This window comes from Aethalodelphis obliquidens, unplaced genomic scaffold (genome assembly GCF_003676395.1).
Source record: "Aethalodelphis obliquidens isolate GAN/ISIS:26980383/991018 unplaced genomic scaffold, ASM367639v1 scaffold35, whole genome shotgun sequence".
Lineage (NCBI taxonomy): Eukaryota > Metazoa > Chordata > Mammalia > Artiodactyla > Delphinidae > Aethalodelphis > Aethalodelphis obliquidens.
In genome coordinates this window covers 6,725,386-6,742,631 of record NW_020837979.1, presented here as the reverse complement: position 1 = coordinate 6,742,631, position 17,246 = coordinate 6,725,386, and the positions used below count along the sequence as shown (strand labels likewise).

Genomic DNA, 17,246 nt, shown 5'->3' with positions numbered 1-17,246 from the left:
CTCGATGCTCTTGTGGATGTTCCTTTATCACAGTGGCTACACAGGCTGGTGACCGACAGTCACAAAGACCACCAGGTGTCATGTTAGAAGAGGACAAGGATTTTAGTACACGATATGTATCGAGGCAGGGAAACATACAGTACATTTTTGAAAGATTTTGGGTTAAGAGACGGACTCTGATTATATCTGAAAAAATAATTTACGTTAGATGCTTAATTATCTCTCAATGCCAGAGAAATGCAGAGCGTGTATGTGTGCTGTGTATAGGCACAGGCTCCGCTCTTTTGGGGTGCAATCATATTTCGGTCTTGAAGAGAAAAAAAATTCTATGTCATCAGTGTTTTTCAAAAGCATGGGATTTACGATTTTGTGATTAGGTCAGCGTATATATAGGATATATAAAGGATAACTTAATATAATCAGTGTTAGAGCAATTACTAAACTGCCACATACGAAACCACTGTCCAGAGTCTTAATTACAAGGGAGGATTAGGGTATGAAAGTCATTCATTCTGTCAGCTGCTTTCATTGTAAAAGACAGGAAGGTGTACATACGTACGGACCGAAAGCAAGAAGGATGTGACTGGTAGGTTCACAGTACAATATTTTCCACAGCTACAGACTGAAGCAAAATGAGTAAACGAAAGGTTCTCACTGCCTTAGAGAACGTTTCTAGTTCATCCTTGATAACTAATTTTTTAAAATTGTGTTTTCAGTGGAAACATTTCCTGGAGATAATTCAGGAAATTCTTTCCAAATTAAGAAAGTCTCGCTGAATGAAACAGTCTGTAAATCCCTTTTCCAGTATCAAGTATACACACTCTACATGTTTGCTGTGACTTAATCCACAGCAAACATAGGTCCAATCCTATCTGGACCTCCACTGGGAAAAACAACACAAGAGATGAAGTCATTTGCTTGTAGACACAAAGATGAGGAACCAACATGCGGGGTGAAATCGTTCCCCAGATCTGCCAAGATTGCTGGGTTGTGGCTGTCTGATGGGCCTGCTGCTTGCACCTAGAAACAGATCAATAAATCTCTAAAAAAGCCTGAGTGGCCCTCCTTGCTCAAACTTTCTTCACTTGGGCTTTTCTCAGCTGGCCAATCTAGTTTCAAACTGCATTGGGTTCTATCTCATACCCAGTCCCTTCTTTGATGCCTCACCTTCTCTTACAAGGCGAGCAAGCTTTTTTGTGATCTCAGTCATATCTGGCTCAGATGCTCTTCCCGGAAATTTCCTTTGATCTCACCTCTGCACACTCTCTCAGTACATTACGTGCATTTGCATGTCTAGACAGCTGCAACACCTGCACAGCATTCCATGATACCTCTGTATAAAATTCACCCTTCCAAGATGACCTGAACAGTATACGTGTCTTGTGTCACGTGTAAAAATGACAGAAAACCTCTCTGAATTGTCTTTATACCTATCACGTTTACCCCACCTTGACACGATACAAAACAGGTGATGAGAAAAAGGAAACAGAAGTGGAGGAAAATCTGTCTTTTCATGTTTTCAAACTTGCTTTAAAATACAAACATTTCCTGAAATGCAGAAGTGAGAGTGATGAATGTTAATTGGGTATTTTATCACCTTAACTGACTGATCAGAAGAGTATTTATAAACCCCTGACTGATGTCTCGAGCTGATAAATCAACACCAGGGGAGAACATTTCAAGCACATTTATCACTTAAGACAAACAGGCTATTCTGAGCGCGATGATTTTTTATTCATCGTTTTAGCTCACCTCTACCTTTGCTTCCACTCAATGTTAATGATATCTGTATAAGACTTCTCAATATTTAATGCTAAAGCATGCCTGTTGCATGCTGATGAGGTGAAGCTCACACATTTGATCTCCAGAAAGCCAGTAACCTTTCCGAAAAAGAAGCTCTATCTCACATTGAAGCCTGATCCCAGGCGGCTCCCTTATAAACAGCTGCTGTTGGCTTCGATGCCATGAAGATCACAGAATTACAGTTTTATGGGAAATTAAAGCCAAGATATTTGAACAGACTGGCCCAATGGCACAGAATCTCATCATCAGCAGAGGATACCCAGCGTCCTAGAGCATCACAATTGAGCATTTGTATGACTCAGTTAATACCCAGGACAGTCTACCAGACTGGCATCATCATATCACATTCAGAGAACGGCAACATCAAGGAAAATCTTACCTGTTCATTCTCCTCTTCATCGCTACTTAGCTTAAGGTCATCTTCTAGCATTCTGAAAGAGGGAACAAAGAGGTACAGATACTTAGAAAATTCAAGAGAATTTAGCACCAAAATACCTGTATTAGAGCAATGTTTCAGTAATGAGTGTATTAGATTTACTAATTAAAAAAAAATGTTTCCTATTGAGCCCTTTTCCTCTGATGCACTTAGGAAATTACAAACTGCCACATCATGAAAATAAACCCTCACAACAGCCAAAGGACGTGATGACCTGCTTCAGGAATATGAGGTTTTTGGGCTTCCCTGGTGGCGCAGTGGTTGAGAGTCCGCCTGCCGATGCAGGGGACACGGGTTCGTGCCCTGGTCCGGGAAGATCCCACATGCCGCGGAGTGGCTGGGCCCGTGAGCCATGGCCACTGAGCCTGCGCGTCCGGAGCGTGCTCCGCAACGGGCGAGGCCACAACAGTGAGAGGCCCGTGTACCGCAAAAAAAAAAAAAAAGAATATGAGGTTTTAAACGAACAGAGTCAAATAGGTGCTTTTCCTTGTGAAGTTGTAATTCCACAATTATTTGTCCAGTGTCTTCCATGTGGCGGGTGCTGAGCTACATCTCCATCACCATTCGTGGGAAGCAGAAGGAGAGAGCGGGCAGAACCCTGCCGAGAGCTAGAAAACCACAAACTCAAGTTCTCAGAGCAGCTGCTGGGTCTTCCCCCATCAAAGATCTGGAAAAGACAGCTGCCTGAACATCCTACCGGATGAGGAAAACCAAATAGGAGGAAACTTTCTGGAAAGACTCTGGGGAGGAACTCCCCAGAGCCCCCTGGGTCCCTCAGCTGTGTCATGACAACCGCAGTGGGGAAGCTTACTTTTGGGTCCGTAAGAGTTAAAAGTTAAAAAAAAAAAAAAAAAAAGAATTTGAGAAAGAATATATGGGTATGTATAACTGAATCACTTTGCTGTACACCTGAAACTAACACAACACTGTAAATCCACTATACCCCAATATGAAATTAAAAGAAGAGGATATATTAAAAAAAATTAAATTAAAAAAAGAAAAAATTTCAAACATTATTTCTGACGATGATGAAACTGTATTCTTATCAGCATTGCTGATTTATTTCTTTGTAGAATAATCGTTTTCAGATGAACTCATTTCATAAGAAGTCTCACTCAGAAGTGTGTTCTACACACAGATGAACGCAGAGCTCTTCTGTCCAGAGTGAGGGGAAGAGTCCATCTTTGGATGGACCCTGGGGCTCCAGGGATCAGTCCGGAGGCCACTGAGTCCCTGTGCTCGAAGGCCTCGCTCTCCTCTCTGAAATCACCTTCAAAGTCCAAAGACTGACCCCTAAAATGTGGTGTTTCCTATAAAAGCCAATTATAGGCCTATTGTAGATACATTCCTCTGAATATTTTTATAAGTAATTTCAGTGACTTTTGGGGTGAGCTTGGGGTAAAGACCTGCCAGGGCAGGGCGTGGGCCCACTTCTGCCTCTCACGGCTGTGTGTTTGGGGCAAATCAATAAACGGCCCCGCCCCCAGCCCCATTTCCCTCTTTGTAAAATGAAGGGTTGTGCTGGACATCTCCAAGGTCCAGTCCTCCTTTAGCGTCCAAGTCTGCAAAATAAATGTGCGCCCTATTTCCTAAAGTAAAACAACTCCTGTATTTGCTCTAAAGAGCACAGTTATGAAATTTTAAAGCAATTCTTGGTATTAAGAATTTAAGCCATAACCATTAGGACACCAAATCCCCCCTGGCTACAGCTATTCTACTAGTAGCAAGTGGTATCCTTCTTTTATTATTCAAACCAGAAGCCAACAAGCCAAACACTGGCAAGGACTGCACAGCTGCACCTCAACCGCCCTTTACGTCTGTGTGGCACGTCACTCATTTCCCTTGACCTCACAAACTTGAACCTGGGCTTCGAAGAGAAGAGATGCTGGTGATTTATTATATTAGAGTGCTTTTGGGGGCGAATCTAGGAGAGGACGGTGTTTCCTTTGTCCTGGGACACTACTGACCAGCACGGTGACGGCACAGAGTACAGTACCAGTTGGCGGGCTGGGCTGGGCAGCTACCCCAAGACGATTTATTTTGTGTTTTGTTTTGGCTGCGTTGGGTCTTCGTTGCTGTGCATGGGCTTTCTCTAGTTGTGGCGAGCAGGGGCTACTCTTCGTTGCGGTGCGCGGGCTTCTCATTGCGGTGGCTTCTCTTGTTGCGGAGCACGGGCTCTAAGTGCACGGGCTTCAGTAGCTGTGGCACGTGGGCTCAGTAGTTGTGGCTCGTGGGCTTAGCTGCTCCGCGGCATGTGGGATCTCCCCGGACCAGGGCTCGAACCCGTGTCCTCTGCATTGGCAGGCGGATTCTTAACCACTGTGCCACCAGGGAAGTCCCCCCAAGATGACTTTCCTACCCAAAGGCACAAATACATTTCTGATGAAAAGGACCAGAGAAGTCAGGACAGTTTCTTACCCTCCACTCCTCACTCCCTCTTTTGGGGTCAGCTGCCAACTGCGATTCGGTTTAATCTCAAGGACTGCCCTGTAAACACTGGGTGTTCAAAGTGTGGGTGGTTCCGTCGGGGGATGGGAAGGGGAAGGGAAGAACACACAATCGTTGTTAATGTCCCCCGTTAGATGGAAGTCACGTCAAGGGTGACTGAGGAGTTTCATCTGCGTATGGGCGACGGTGTGGACAGATTTGAAGGCCATGGCCAACCACAGCAAGATGCCCCTAAATGCCCCAAAGCAGGGGATCTTAGCTTGGCCGCACACCCGTCCTGTGACTCGGTTACCACGTGAAGCTGGCAGCGTAAAAGCCGTGTGTGGGGTTCCTTTTAAGGTAGGGAGTAGAACTTGTTTTGTTTATTCTAGGTGCACGCTCAATGTGTCAACACATGAACATGTGTCTGGTTGAATCTCAGGCTGCCTTTCACACCCCTGATCCTGGGAGAGTCACACCTCTGGGCCATGGTTTTGTCATTTCTAGAGTGAGACTCAGCTCCCTTGTCATCCTTTCCAGAAGAAAAGCAGTCAGAGATCCACCTCACTTTGGGAATAGAAATTATCACTGAATTTACCTCTCTTATGTTAAAAAAAAAAAAAGATTAATTGTGTTTCTGGTCTGAGATCCAAAAACAAAGGATCAAATGTAAAAACATTCTGTATTCAACAGAGGCCCGGAGAGAAGTTAGACTCCAATAAACTTCAGAATGTCTTGGAAAAATGGGAACACCGAGTCTGACAGCTCATTCACATTGCACAGTAATCCTGTGAGCCTGCTGCTACCAGCACGAGGGATCGCATTCCTGGAACAGACGGTCACCACTGCCCGGCGCCCCAGACCCCAACAGGCGTGCGCTGAGATGACTCAGTCTCAAGGCCACCCAAGAACACGCCCGGCCCTTCTGCATCATTCTGGTCACAGTGGAGTCCCTGGGACTCAACTTCCAAAGCACAGTGCTGGTCCCTTTTAACGCTGGGAAAACCAGAGTGGTTTCTTAGAGAGCCTGAGGAGGAGCTGAGGAAGATGTGAAGTTAGAGAAGAATACGGAAGAGCTGGGGCCACTTAGGAGCCTGGGAGCTGTCCTCGTTTGGTGAAGGCTGTGTCTGCCTCCTTCGAAACACACAAATGGCACCATCGGAGCAGTCTGCCCCCAAATCTGATCCCACCTGCTTGACAACATGTTTATCATCTGTCTGTTTTCAAAAGGAATTACACTGGCGTAAGTAAATTAAACAAGAATAATAATAACAAAAGTTTTAAACCAAGAGTGAAAGAAAATGCAAAGTAAGTGTTGGTTAGGACACAGGGCAGAGATGGAGGATACCTGACTGTTTTTGAAAAAGCAAGGAAGGCCAAGACTCTGATGCTCTGAAGCGTTGAGGATGGAGACTGGGAAGGTCATCAGCACGTAAGTGCAGGGCCCATGCTTCAGTATCACACTGACTCGCAGGGCCTGACGCATCTCTGCATCCCTACACCCCCCTCATCTGAGCACCACCAGGCCTTCCTCCCGATGGTGACGCCCACCCACCCACAGCCACGCTCCTTCCATGTCCCTTGGTGCCCACCGCCCCTTCATGTCCCTGCAGCACCCTCCTAGGTGTCCCAGCTCCTGTCCAACCTGATCTCATTCAACCCTACCTCGAGGTGGGCGCTGCCGGGGCAGCAGACCTCGGGGGTCTGAGCACAGACTCTGGAGTCAGACTGCCTAGGAGGAATCCTGGCTCTGCCACTCAGCTTGCTTATTAGCACAGAACCTTGTGCGGAACCAACATTCAACACGTGTTCATTTTTCATTAGTATTCCTCTTTTACCTCTGAGGGCCATGCCTTGGAGCGTTTAAGAAACTTGCATGCGTAAACAGTTTGGGACAGAAGATGTTTCTGTAACAATGCCTTAAAACTAAGCCATTTGCTCTGTTTTCAGGCCATCTTGAGATGAAAAGATGACGTTTTCTAGAGGTTGTGGAGGGGGATCTATTTTAGGATATAACTGCTGCCATGGTTGATTGATCTGATGTGAGTTCATGCCTGCAGAGGACAGAAAACATGGCCACCAGCCTGAGTGCACAGGACATATCCTGGGAGCCTGTGGTCGGCCACACAGCCTGGAGTACCCACAGCCTGATGACAACAGCTGAAATAAAATAGATAATAAAATCAAACTCTGCGAATGAAGGCCAGAGAGCAGAGGTGCAGCCAGAGGTACAGAGAAACCTGGACTTCGTGCCCTGAGCACCTGAGCAGCTGTCACACTGTGTCCAGAGCACTTCCGGTCAGTGCCTGGTGGTAACTTCACAGTGGAGTCTGACCAGACAGCTGACTTCACAGTGGGACCCTGACAGGACAGAGGCAGGATTTTTTTTTTTAAACATGCAATTAGGTGATTCAGATTCTATCCATTTTTCACTGGTGAACTGTGTAGACAACAGTTTCTTAAAATTATTGTCCCAGGAAAATTACAACATGCCCCCTGAACACCTGGTACAAAGGGTCAAAAGGTTTGAGCCACGGGCTGAAGGCTCTTATGCTTTCACGCAGGGACAGAGGGTCCCATGGGAACCCTCTGTGTAGAGGAAAGGGTGTGTGGAGGTTTGCCTCTGAGCTCAGATCGGGGAACCCAGTACAAACATTTCCATCTGTGGTTTGCCAAGGACCACCTCAGGTGAACCTCTCTGCTTCTGGAAGTGAAGGATGAAGAAAACACTGCCTCACCACCAACAGTAGAATTGGCATTCAAACACCCAATCACCTACACATTCAATTTTCTACTGCGTTCTTTCAGTGGTGGGCACCTATCTTTGGAAAGCATACTGTCTCCCAGGGCTGGTTCTTCTCACACATTACATTCAAATCAGCATTGCCATTTTAGCCATTTTTAAGGGCCTTAAAATTCTGAAGGTCTGGCATAACGAACTCTCACAGAACCCAGTCGCCTCATCTGAAGGTAAGGCCCTCAGAAAAGGGAGGAATTCAATACATCCCTTGTAACTTTACTATCTGATGATGGTAGCTTCCCTGTGTGTACTATTTTTTAATTGAGCAGTAGACAACTTTACGTTGTAGCTAGTGCTTTTATATACATATATATTTTAAAAATAAATTTATTTATTTATTTTTGGCTGTCTTGCATCTTCATTGCTGCACACAGGCTTTCTCTAGTTGTGCCGAGCAGGGGCTACTCTTCACCGCGGTGCGTGGGCTTCTCACTGCAGCGGTTTCTCTTGTTGCGGAGCACGGGCTCTCGGCACGCAGGCTTCAGTAGTTGTGGCACGCGGGCTCAGTAGCTGTGGCATGTGGGCTCTAGAGCGCAGGCTCAGTAGTTGTGGCACACGGGCTTAGTTACACTGCAGCATATGGGATCTTCCTGGACCAGGGCTCGAAGCCATGCCCCCTGCACTGGCAGGCAGATTCGTAACCACTGTACCACCAGGGAAGTCCCTGGTGCTTATATTTTTGAGGTCCACAATTTCTCAGGAAGCAGAAATAGTAGCCTACCCATAACAGATGGCCAACTGCTTCTAGGGTTCATCTGTATCTTACACAGGTATTGCAAACAGGCACATTAACTACCTTCAAATGTAACCGCAGTCATTTCACAGAGCAGCAGTTTTTAATTAATAGGGTTTCCCTGGAATTACTTGTCATTTGGGGCCCTTATCAGATCTGAATCCTTTAGTCCTTTAAAGTTCATTTCATTTTGCTATGTCTTAATGGCTTCTTGAAAATCTGACTTTTATATGGGCTGTTTGGTTTGCAGATTTGTTTCTATAGACGGTGCTTCTATGATCTCCACCTATTTGAGATTTAAAGCCAAAGGCAAATGTTTATGAATCCCCATTAAACATATTCAGATATGCAAAATGGATAAAGAAGATGTGGCACATACATACAATGGAATATTACTCAGCCATAAAAAGAAATGAAATTGAGTTATTTGTAGTGAGGTGGATGGACCTAGAGTCTGTCATACACAGTGAAGTAAGTCAGGAAGAGAAAAACAAATACCGTATGCTAACACATATATATGGAATCTAAAAAAAAAAAAAAAAGGTTCTGAAGAACCTAGGCGCAGGACAGGAATAAAGATGCAGACATAGAGAATGGACTTAAGGACACGGGGAGGGGGAAGGGTAAGCTGGGACAAAGTGAGAGTGGTATCGACGTGTATACACTACCAAATGTAAAACAGATAGCTCGTGGGAAGCAGCCGCATAGCACAGGGAAATCAGCTCGGTGCTTTGTGACCACCTAGAGGGGTGGGATAGGGAGGGTGGGAGGGAGACTCAAGAGGGAGGGGATATGGGGATATAAGTATACGTATAGCTGATTCACTTTGTTATACAGCAGAAACTAACACAACAATGTAAAGCAATTATACTCCAATAAAGATGTTAAAAAAAAGACATTTTCTATAGTGCATCTCATTGAAACCTCACAACAACCCAATGATTAAATGATAGTACTACTAAAAAAAACACCATATTCATATACGCAAATATCTATTCTAACAATTAGCCGTGCATGATAAACCTATCTGTTATGCAGGTCCACCTCTCTGAAGGAATCCAAGCCATCCTCTCCACTGCTTGGAACACAGGAGGAGAAGTTATAAAACTCATTTCATTGTTTTTGAAGTCCACTGCTCTGTCAGGGTCAGCACTACCATCTGCCTGGGCTTATTTTCAAAAACACTTGACCACCTTCCTCTCCACATTCGTTCAGAAGAATTTAGCTTGCGCCATTCCCCAGGTAACTGGGAACCAGGATGGCTAGGACAGGCTCAGCCTGGGGTTGGTGATGTAGTGCATCCAACGCACAAAGGAAGGAACTTAGTCTGGAAGCCAACGTAGAAATCGGGAACGAGACGAAGGGTGGTCTAGATGACCTGAGAGCTTCCAGCTCTGATGCTTTCCTACCTGGGTTTCCTACCTACACCTTTTGAGGCAATGTGGCGCATAGGGAGATGGTTTCTGTTCACACACATCTTCTTCCTGGACCCCCTCTTCCTAGGATTGGTTCTAGCTGTCAATGAAATCACAAATGATCTTCTGACTCTGCCATGTTCACCCTGGGGCGAAGGTGTCCTGTACCTCTTCTGTTTAAGAACAATAGGTTCCAATGGTCCTTTTCTTCCGCTTATACGATGAGCCCACCTGCGACCTTGACACAGGCCTGTTTTCCCCGGGGGACAGCATCTCATTTCTTGCTACTTCAGACCCTCGCAAAAGCCAGCCTCATTCAGGAGACCTGTCAAAGCCTGGTGAGATGCGGGATGAACGGGTGTCTTTAAATCTCAGTCAAGCAACCGCCTTTCCGAAGAGTCCCACATCTAGTATATTAATACAGAATAAATGGAAATCAGAGGAAAGTGAACGTCAACGCTAATAAAAGGGCACAGTCTGTGGTACTAGAGTGTGGAGTGGCGGAATGAGGCTGGCCAGCATGGAGTCAGAGTTCTGTCCGTAACCAGCTCTGTAAACTTGGGCAACGTGTGCACTCACTCTGGATATTATTTCCACATCTCTAAAACGAAGCTGGGATAAAATGACCTCTACAGCCCCTCGTGGCTCTGAATTCTGACTCTCTGCCTTTACCAATGCGTGCAAAGTCCAGTTAGATTGTTGGAGGTTTAGAGGGTTCCCTGGATCTGGGCTGATACGACTCATAAAAGTAAAACTGACAGGTTGGAATCTGAGTCAGGATCCACACTGGAGTCAGGAGCCTGGGGTGAAGTCCGGTTACTTCTTTGAGCACTTACTTCCTCGTATGTCAGGTAAGACATTTCCCATCGTTGTTCTAAAAATTCAATAGGAAATGGACATGGCAGTGCTTTTAGATGGTAGAGTGCTACATAGAATGTTTGACTACTTCTGGAAACATTTCGCACGTGATATGGTGTGTAGGACAGAGCCTCGCCCTCAGGCAACAGCCTGTGACTCTATGATACCAGAGCAGCTTCTCGTGGACCAGGAACAAAGGCAATAATCAGATTGGAGCCCGGAGCTCCTGCACCAGGTGGCCACAAGGACTGGACTGGGAGATCGTGCCAGTTCCCCAACTGGGCTTGAGACCAGGGAAGTGTTCTTTCCTCTGTTACAAACTAATCAATTGTCTCTAGGTATTTTCTGGACACTTCCTTATTACAGTGAAATGTCTCCCCAAACACACATCCAACAGCTTTTGGGTAGTTAAAAAAACTAGATTCATCTTTTTCTTTTCTCCTAACAGCATCTGCAAATAAAATCAGATGACACGTATGCTAAATGATGAGCAGAGCAACAGAGCAATTTGCTGAGCCCCCAAGGAGCCTTCGTCAAGTCCTCTAGGCTCTGGTCCACACGGCACCAGAACTATACATCCTCTCAAACGCTCTGTGTCTGCAGGATCCTTCATTCTTTCTAAGGAACAATGTGTCCCCGAGCTCCACCATGAAGGCACATTTGGAAAAGCAGGAAGTCACAAAATATTCTTCCAAGTAACTGAAAACGGGACGCTAGCGGCCAAGTGTACCGAGAAGTTCCTCATCAGATCAGTCCTCTGGGGCAGGTGGACTGCCGTAGGACGCGGAGGTGCTGTGAGAGAATGTTTACAGAGAAAAGCGGCCTTAGCAGGCCACCTGCTCTGACCTCCATCCCTAGGGAAGCAGGAAGCTCCCTCCACAGCTACCCTGGGAGTCAAAGCTGGGCCAGTGGTTCTCAGACTAGAGCAGAAGCAGCATCACCTGAGGGCTTGTTAAGACACTGGTGTCTGGGCCCACCTCCAGAGGTGGGAAGGGGCCCCCAAATTTGCATTTACAGTAAGTCCCCAGGTGATGCAGAGGCTGCCGGGCAGAGGCCTCAGTTTTAGAAGCGCTGGGCTAGGCCATCACCTCCTGCCCACAGAGGTTTATCACATCCCTAGTCAGCTACTGAAAGTCGAGAGCCTGTGATATGGCCCCTTGAGCCACCTCTGAGGGCATATTGGGGCCTGTGGTCTGGGTGGATGGGTGGGGGGCCTGGGGCCCTGAGGATGTGTACTCCTCCCCAGATCTCTCCCAGTTTGCCCTGGCCCACAGGGTAGGATCCCAGAGAGGACCAGGGACCCCCTCCTCTCACCCCCAAATCTGCTAAGGAAAAGAGCTCACTCATTCAACCAACTGAGCCTGACTCACTGAATACAAGTTCCAAAGGCTCTGTGCCTGCCCTCAGAGCATCGGGTTATCAGGGGACAGAGACAAGTAATCCAGTGATTGTTATATGGTGGGATGGGCCCTGGAGCAGAGCACTGGAGGAGGAAGGACCTGTGCTGGCTTCAGACTCCTAAAGAAGTCAGATGGAGTCGGGGAAGGTGACCCCCGAGCATGGCATGCCTGGGGATGGAGGTAGGTTATATCCTGCACTCCCACGATGTTCTTTTCTTTTGGAAAAGTGATACACACACAGGGTTCCAATGCCATCCCCCCGCCAAAGAAAAAATCCAGGGAAATGTCTACCTCCCCTCCTGTCTCTACCTGCTCGCTTCCCACTCTTTCCCCCAAAGTCACCACTGTCTGTAGTTTCTTATAGATGATTTCCGAGTTTCTTTAATGCATTAACCAGCAAATGGGAACACAGCACTTTGGACCCCTTACAGTCAGTACATGGCACTGGTGGACGGGTGTAAGGTTAACGGGACCCTCGTTATCTAGCTGCAGCAGGAAGCTCTAAGACACTCCCAACGACCCCAGCCTCCTGGTACTGTGTCCTCCCCACCCTGAGTGTGGCTGGACCTAGTGACTTCCTTCTAGGGAACAGAACAGGGCAAAGTGATGGGGTGTCACTCGTGAGATTGGGTGATGTCCGCCTGCTGGCATGCATACTCTTTGGCTCTCTGGCTGGTTTGCTCGGATGATGAAAGCTGCCACGTTGGGAGCTGCCGTATGGAGAAATCCCCACGGCCGGGAGCTTAGGGGACCTCTGGCCAACGGCCAAGGAGGGAATGAGGCTCTCAGCCCAACCACTGGAAGGAACTGAGTCTGGCCAACAATCACGCGATGTGAGCTTGGAAATGGATCTTTCCCTAGTCAGGCTTTGAAGTGACTGCAGCCCCGGCTGCAGCCTCTCCAGAGACCCTTAGCCGGGGGACCCAGCTAAGCCATGCTCAGATTCCCAACCTACGGAAACCATGAGATAACAAATGCCACTAAGTTTGCGGGTAATTTGTTGGCATCAACAAGTAACTGGTATGCCACTGGATGGTAGTAAATATTTAGTGTGTCCCTTTTCAAGGTCACTCCCAATTGCTTGCGCTAAAGCATGAACAGCCATCATTCAAACTGTCTCACAGAGGTATAACGCAAGCCTAACAGGTCATTAAAATGTTCTAATAGTCACATTAAAAAAAAGTAAAAACAGGTAAAATTACAATATAGTCAATATATTTAAGCCAACATAGCATTTCAAGGTGACAACATACACATTTCAAGGGCTCAGTAGCCATGTGTGGCCAGTGGCTGCTGGACTGGACAACACGGGCTCAGAGCTTCTGCAGAAGGTGAGGGGTGTTGACAACTCCAGAAGGTGTCATGTCCCCACCTCCCTGCAGCTCTCCTTTGCCTCTTGCAGGGGTCAGTCTTCTCTACAATTCCTGCCTCACAGGGTGCACTGGACAAGCCTGTGAAGGTAAAGGCCCTGGTAACTTAGAGTGTGGAGGAGCTGAGCGGGAAAAAGGGAAGGCTCTGGTCAGAACGGATTGCAACCGCACAGCCCCAATGACGACCGCTGGTGGACACAGGGATTCCAGAGGCCTGTTTCTGAGCCAGTTGAACGTGTTAACGACCCACCTTGCTCCCAATTCTGATGATGCTATCTGCTCATGGCATGGCGCGCCGTGATGTCTTACAAAACAGCTGTAAGGCAGAAACCAGCGCACAGCTGCAGGTGGCCCACAGAGGGCTACGCTCAGGGCCATGCGTTGAGGAGCCATGGCCTCGGAAAACGGAACAGGGGCAGCCTGGCAAACACACCTTGTAAAACGCTGACCACTTGGCAAGGGAAGTCTGTCCACTGTTTGCTCTCATTTATCACGTCCCCATTTCTGTTGGATGTAGTAAAGACACATCTCACTAAAGTTATTTGAAATACCCCAGGTTTTCTTTTTAGTTTTGTTTTTTGCTTTTTTTTTTTTTAGTTGTGTATTTTAAAAAGTGTGCTTGTTGTTCTTTTTACTTGGAATTACAGTTGCAAGGGGACTAGATAGGGGATCTGAGCAGCCTGGAGGGAACTCTTTGTCTGGGAGAAATGGAATGCTGGGCCCAGTTTCCCTGAACATCTCAGGACTCTTTCCACCCAGAAAGCTGTAAGCACCGCACACAGCTGGTGTGACTGTGAAAATATGAAGATGCTCCATCTTTTCCACTCAGGGCACTGCAGGCCACGGTTGTAAAGTAGCTTTCTCCGAACTGACTTGAAAATTGCTTCCTCCTAAAAGAATTATAGGGAAAGAGGGCTGGACGGACTCGATCATTTTTATCAAAAAACAAGCTGGACTCTAGAAAGGGTACTTTAATAGGGAAGGCTCACTCCTCAAAGATGGTTTTAAAATTCCTCTCTTTGTTCGGTACAAGGACTTTTAGAAAATTAGCTTCTGAACTAATGTTCTTGGTATTAGAGAATTCCGTTTCTAAGGCGTAATGAATTCAAGTACAGAGTATGAAAGAACATGGTCCTTTTTCGGCAGAACTGGAAGAGAGGTTGGGGGACCTCGACTGGGAAGCTTTGCACAGACTTGACCATGGGCATTTCTTTTTTTGTTTGTTTGCGGTACGTGGGCCTCTCACTGCTGTGGCCTCTCCCGTTGTGGAGCACAGGCTCCGGATGCGCAGGCTCAGCGGCCATGGCTCACGGGCCCAGCCGCTCCGCGGCATGTGGCATCTTCCCAGACCGGGGCACGAACCCGTGTCCCCTGCATCGGCAGGCGGGCTCTCAACCACTGCGCCACCAGGGAAGCCCTCATTCATAACTTTTGACAGGAAGAATGTATTGAATCTAGAAGGGTCACACATACGGCGGGCCCAATACCAGTTTTTGCATGTCTGTGGCGATCGTTATTGACAAGTTGATTCCTGAGACAGCCCCTAATTAAGAGATTTAATTGAACAGATAAACTGTTAGGGTCAGGAAAGAGAACCCAGCATAATCTCCAAATAAGCAAATGCACCCATGTTGAGCTACGCCCATGTCACATGTTCCCTGAATATGGCCTAACATGGTGGTTTCTAAACTTTACTGCACACTGGAACAACTTGGGAACTCTGAAAAATATGGATGCCTGGCTCCCACCCCACCCCCATATTCTGATGGAATAGATTTGGGGTGTGATCTGGGCATCCACAGTTTTAAAGGTTCCCTAGGTGATTCTAATTTACAGCAAAGCATAGGAACCCCTAGACAACACAGAGTGAACTTGGACCGTCTGCAGAGCTGAATGTCTTGAATAGCTCTGTTCCCTGGATCAAGTCCCGAACTCTGAGTTTTAGTTTGTCCGCTAATAAAACGCTACGACAGTAGAGACACAAATGAGACAATAAAAGTGAAAGCACACTGGAAACTGTAAAGCCTCCGAGGGGTTGCTCAATGATGAGGTCAGCATTGCCCGTGGTGTTTAAACGCTGATTCGTGGGCCTCCTTCCCAGAGACGCTAATTTAATTGGTCCTAGATTGGGCACAGGCATCGGCATTTTTGACAAGCATCCCAGATGAATCTACAATTCAGCCAGGGTTGAAAACCACTGCCTGATTCCAAGTGAACTTTCGCCTTCTCATTAAAACCATCTGCAATCCACAGAATAGAATTCTCCGCATCTTATCTGCCTTTGTACAGAACTAGTGCATTGTATTAAGACTGTGTATCAACTCAACAGCCTCCACCTTTCCCCCGTCTTCCATTGGAATATGAATGCTTCCAGGGGAGGGGTGTTACCTCCTGAGTACCTAGCGTAAGGCACAAGCCCATCCTTACTAATGAGTTAAGGAGTTATCATTTTGCGTTTCAGAATTCTTCAGGGGTTGTTTTCAGAAATCATAGGCAGTGCTAGGGCATCTGAGATCATTTTCGGGCCTGTTCTTTAGCCTCTGGGAGGAAATACAAAAGATACCATAGGTTATCCTGCCTTCCAAGTTCTCTGGAGAAGTCCCCAAGGTTTCTTCAAGACAGTACGGCACAGTATGCAAGGTAATCTGTGGACATCTCAGCGTCATTTCTCCCTTTGGAGCACTACCCTGTTTCACAAGGGCTAGAGGACTGGGAACTACATTTCCTACATGCCTGCCTGCAGGGTTCTGAGTTAGATGTTGCCAATGAGAGGCACCCCCATAGGGTTTGGAAGGCCAAAGGGTAACAGAGGCCATCGTTGTACCAAGGCAGTGGAAGCAGGTGTATAAGCTTCAGCAGGTGGCAGATGTGAGGTTCTGCCAGAGGCTTCCAGGCAACCTTCTGGGAATAAAACCTGTCAATGCTGAGATGTCTGTTAGCAGTTCTCTGCAATTCTGGCATTTACTGATTTCCTGAACTAATCACTGATTTCCTGTTGGCCCCCTGACCTTAGATTCCCTAGCCCTCCTGATGGACTTGGAAGGCATTCATGCCCTATGTTAAGTGCCCTCCTATTAAAACACCTAGAGTGGTTTCTCTTTTCCAGACTGAATTCTGACTGGTGGGTATAGTAATTAAGAGCCTGAGCTCTGCAGTCAGAAAGCCTGATTGATGGATTCGTATCCCGGCTCTGCCACATACTAGCTGTGTGTCCTTGTGCAAAGAACTCAGAGTCGCTCCCTCAGTTTCCTCATCTTTAAAATAGACAAATAAGAGCGGTAACCCCCAAGGAATGTGGGAATTATATGGGGGAAAATGTATACAACATTTTATACGGTGGCTGATACACAGGAATGACTCAGTATTCAACATTCGTATTGGAATTTTACTACCCATGCCATCTTGTAACAATCACCAGGCTGTAACTTAAGTCCATTTCACTTTTTCTAACAGAAACTTCTTAATTTACTGACCACCACCAGTGAACCAGGTACATTCTAGATGCTCGAGATAGAAGGTTGAAAAGCCTTTGCCTTCACATGGCTCACTGTTTATTGAAGGGAAAGACAGATAAGTAAGCCTAGTGAAGCGATAAAAAGTGGGAGTACAGATCCCCATCTTCTTTCCTTGTCAGAAAATCCTGGCCCCTTTTTTTCTTTCCTCATGGGCTTTATTCTCCAGTCTTTGAAACACCTGTATAGTCTTCAAATATTAGTTCCCCAATGTCCTTCCCAGGGTACAGTCACGTGAAGGACAAAGTCCACTACCCAAGCTAACTCAGTATTAACTGGAGGGGGAGAAGTACCTGTTCTACCTTGGAAGTCGATAGTTCCTAAGTTTCTCTAATTAAAGCTTTCTCCACTTTAGTTCATTGAGTTGTTCCTGCCCCATTAAGTCTTTTTTTTTTCTTTCTTTCTTAAACATCTTTATTGGAGAATAATTGCTTCACAATGATGTGTTAGTTTCTGCTGTATAACACAGTGAATCAGCTATACTTATACATA

General features: G+C 46.6%; 1 protein-coding gene across 3 annotated transcripts in view; it reads right to left on the bottom strand.

Moving 5' to 3' along the window:
- Nucleotides 1–17,246, bottom strand: part of AFF3 (ALF transcription elongation factor 3) — a 560,304-nt gene that overhangs the window by 120,032 nt on the left and 423,026 nt on the right. For all 3 annotated transcript variants that reach the window (XM_027128817.1, XM_027128818.1, XM_027128819.1), the window contains one exon: nucleotides 2,183–2,234. In XM_027128817.1, the coding sequence (XP_026984618.1) occupies nucleotides 2,183–2,234 (52 nt within the window). The remainder of the gene's footprint in view (nucleotides 1–2,182; nucleotides 2,235–17,246) is intronic.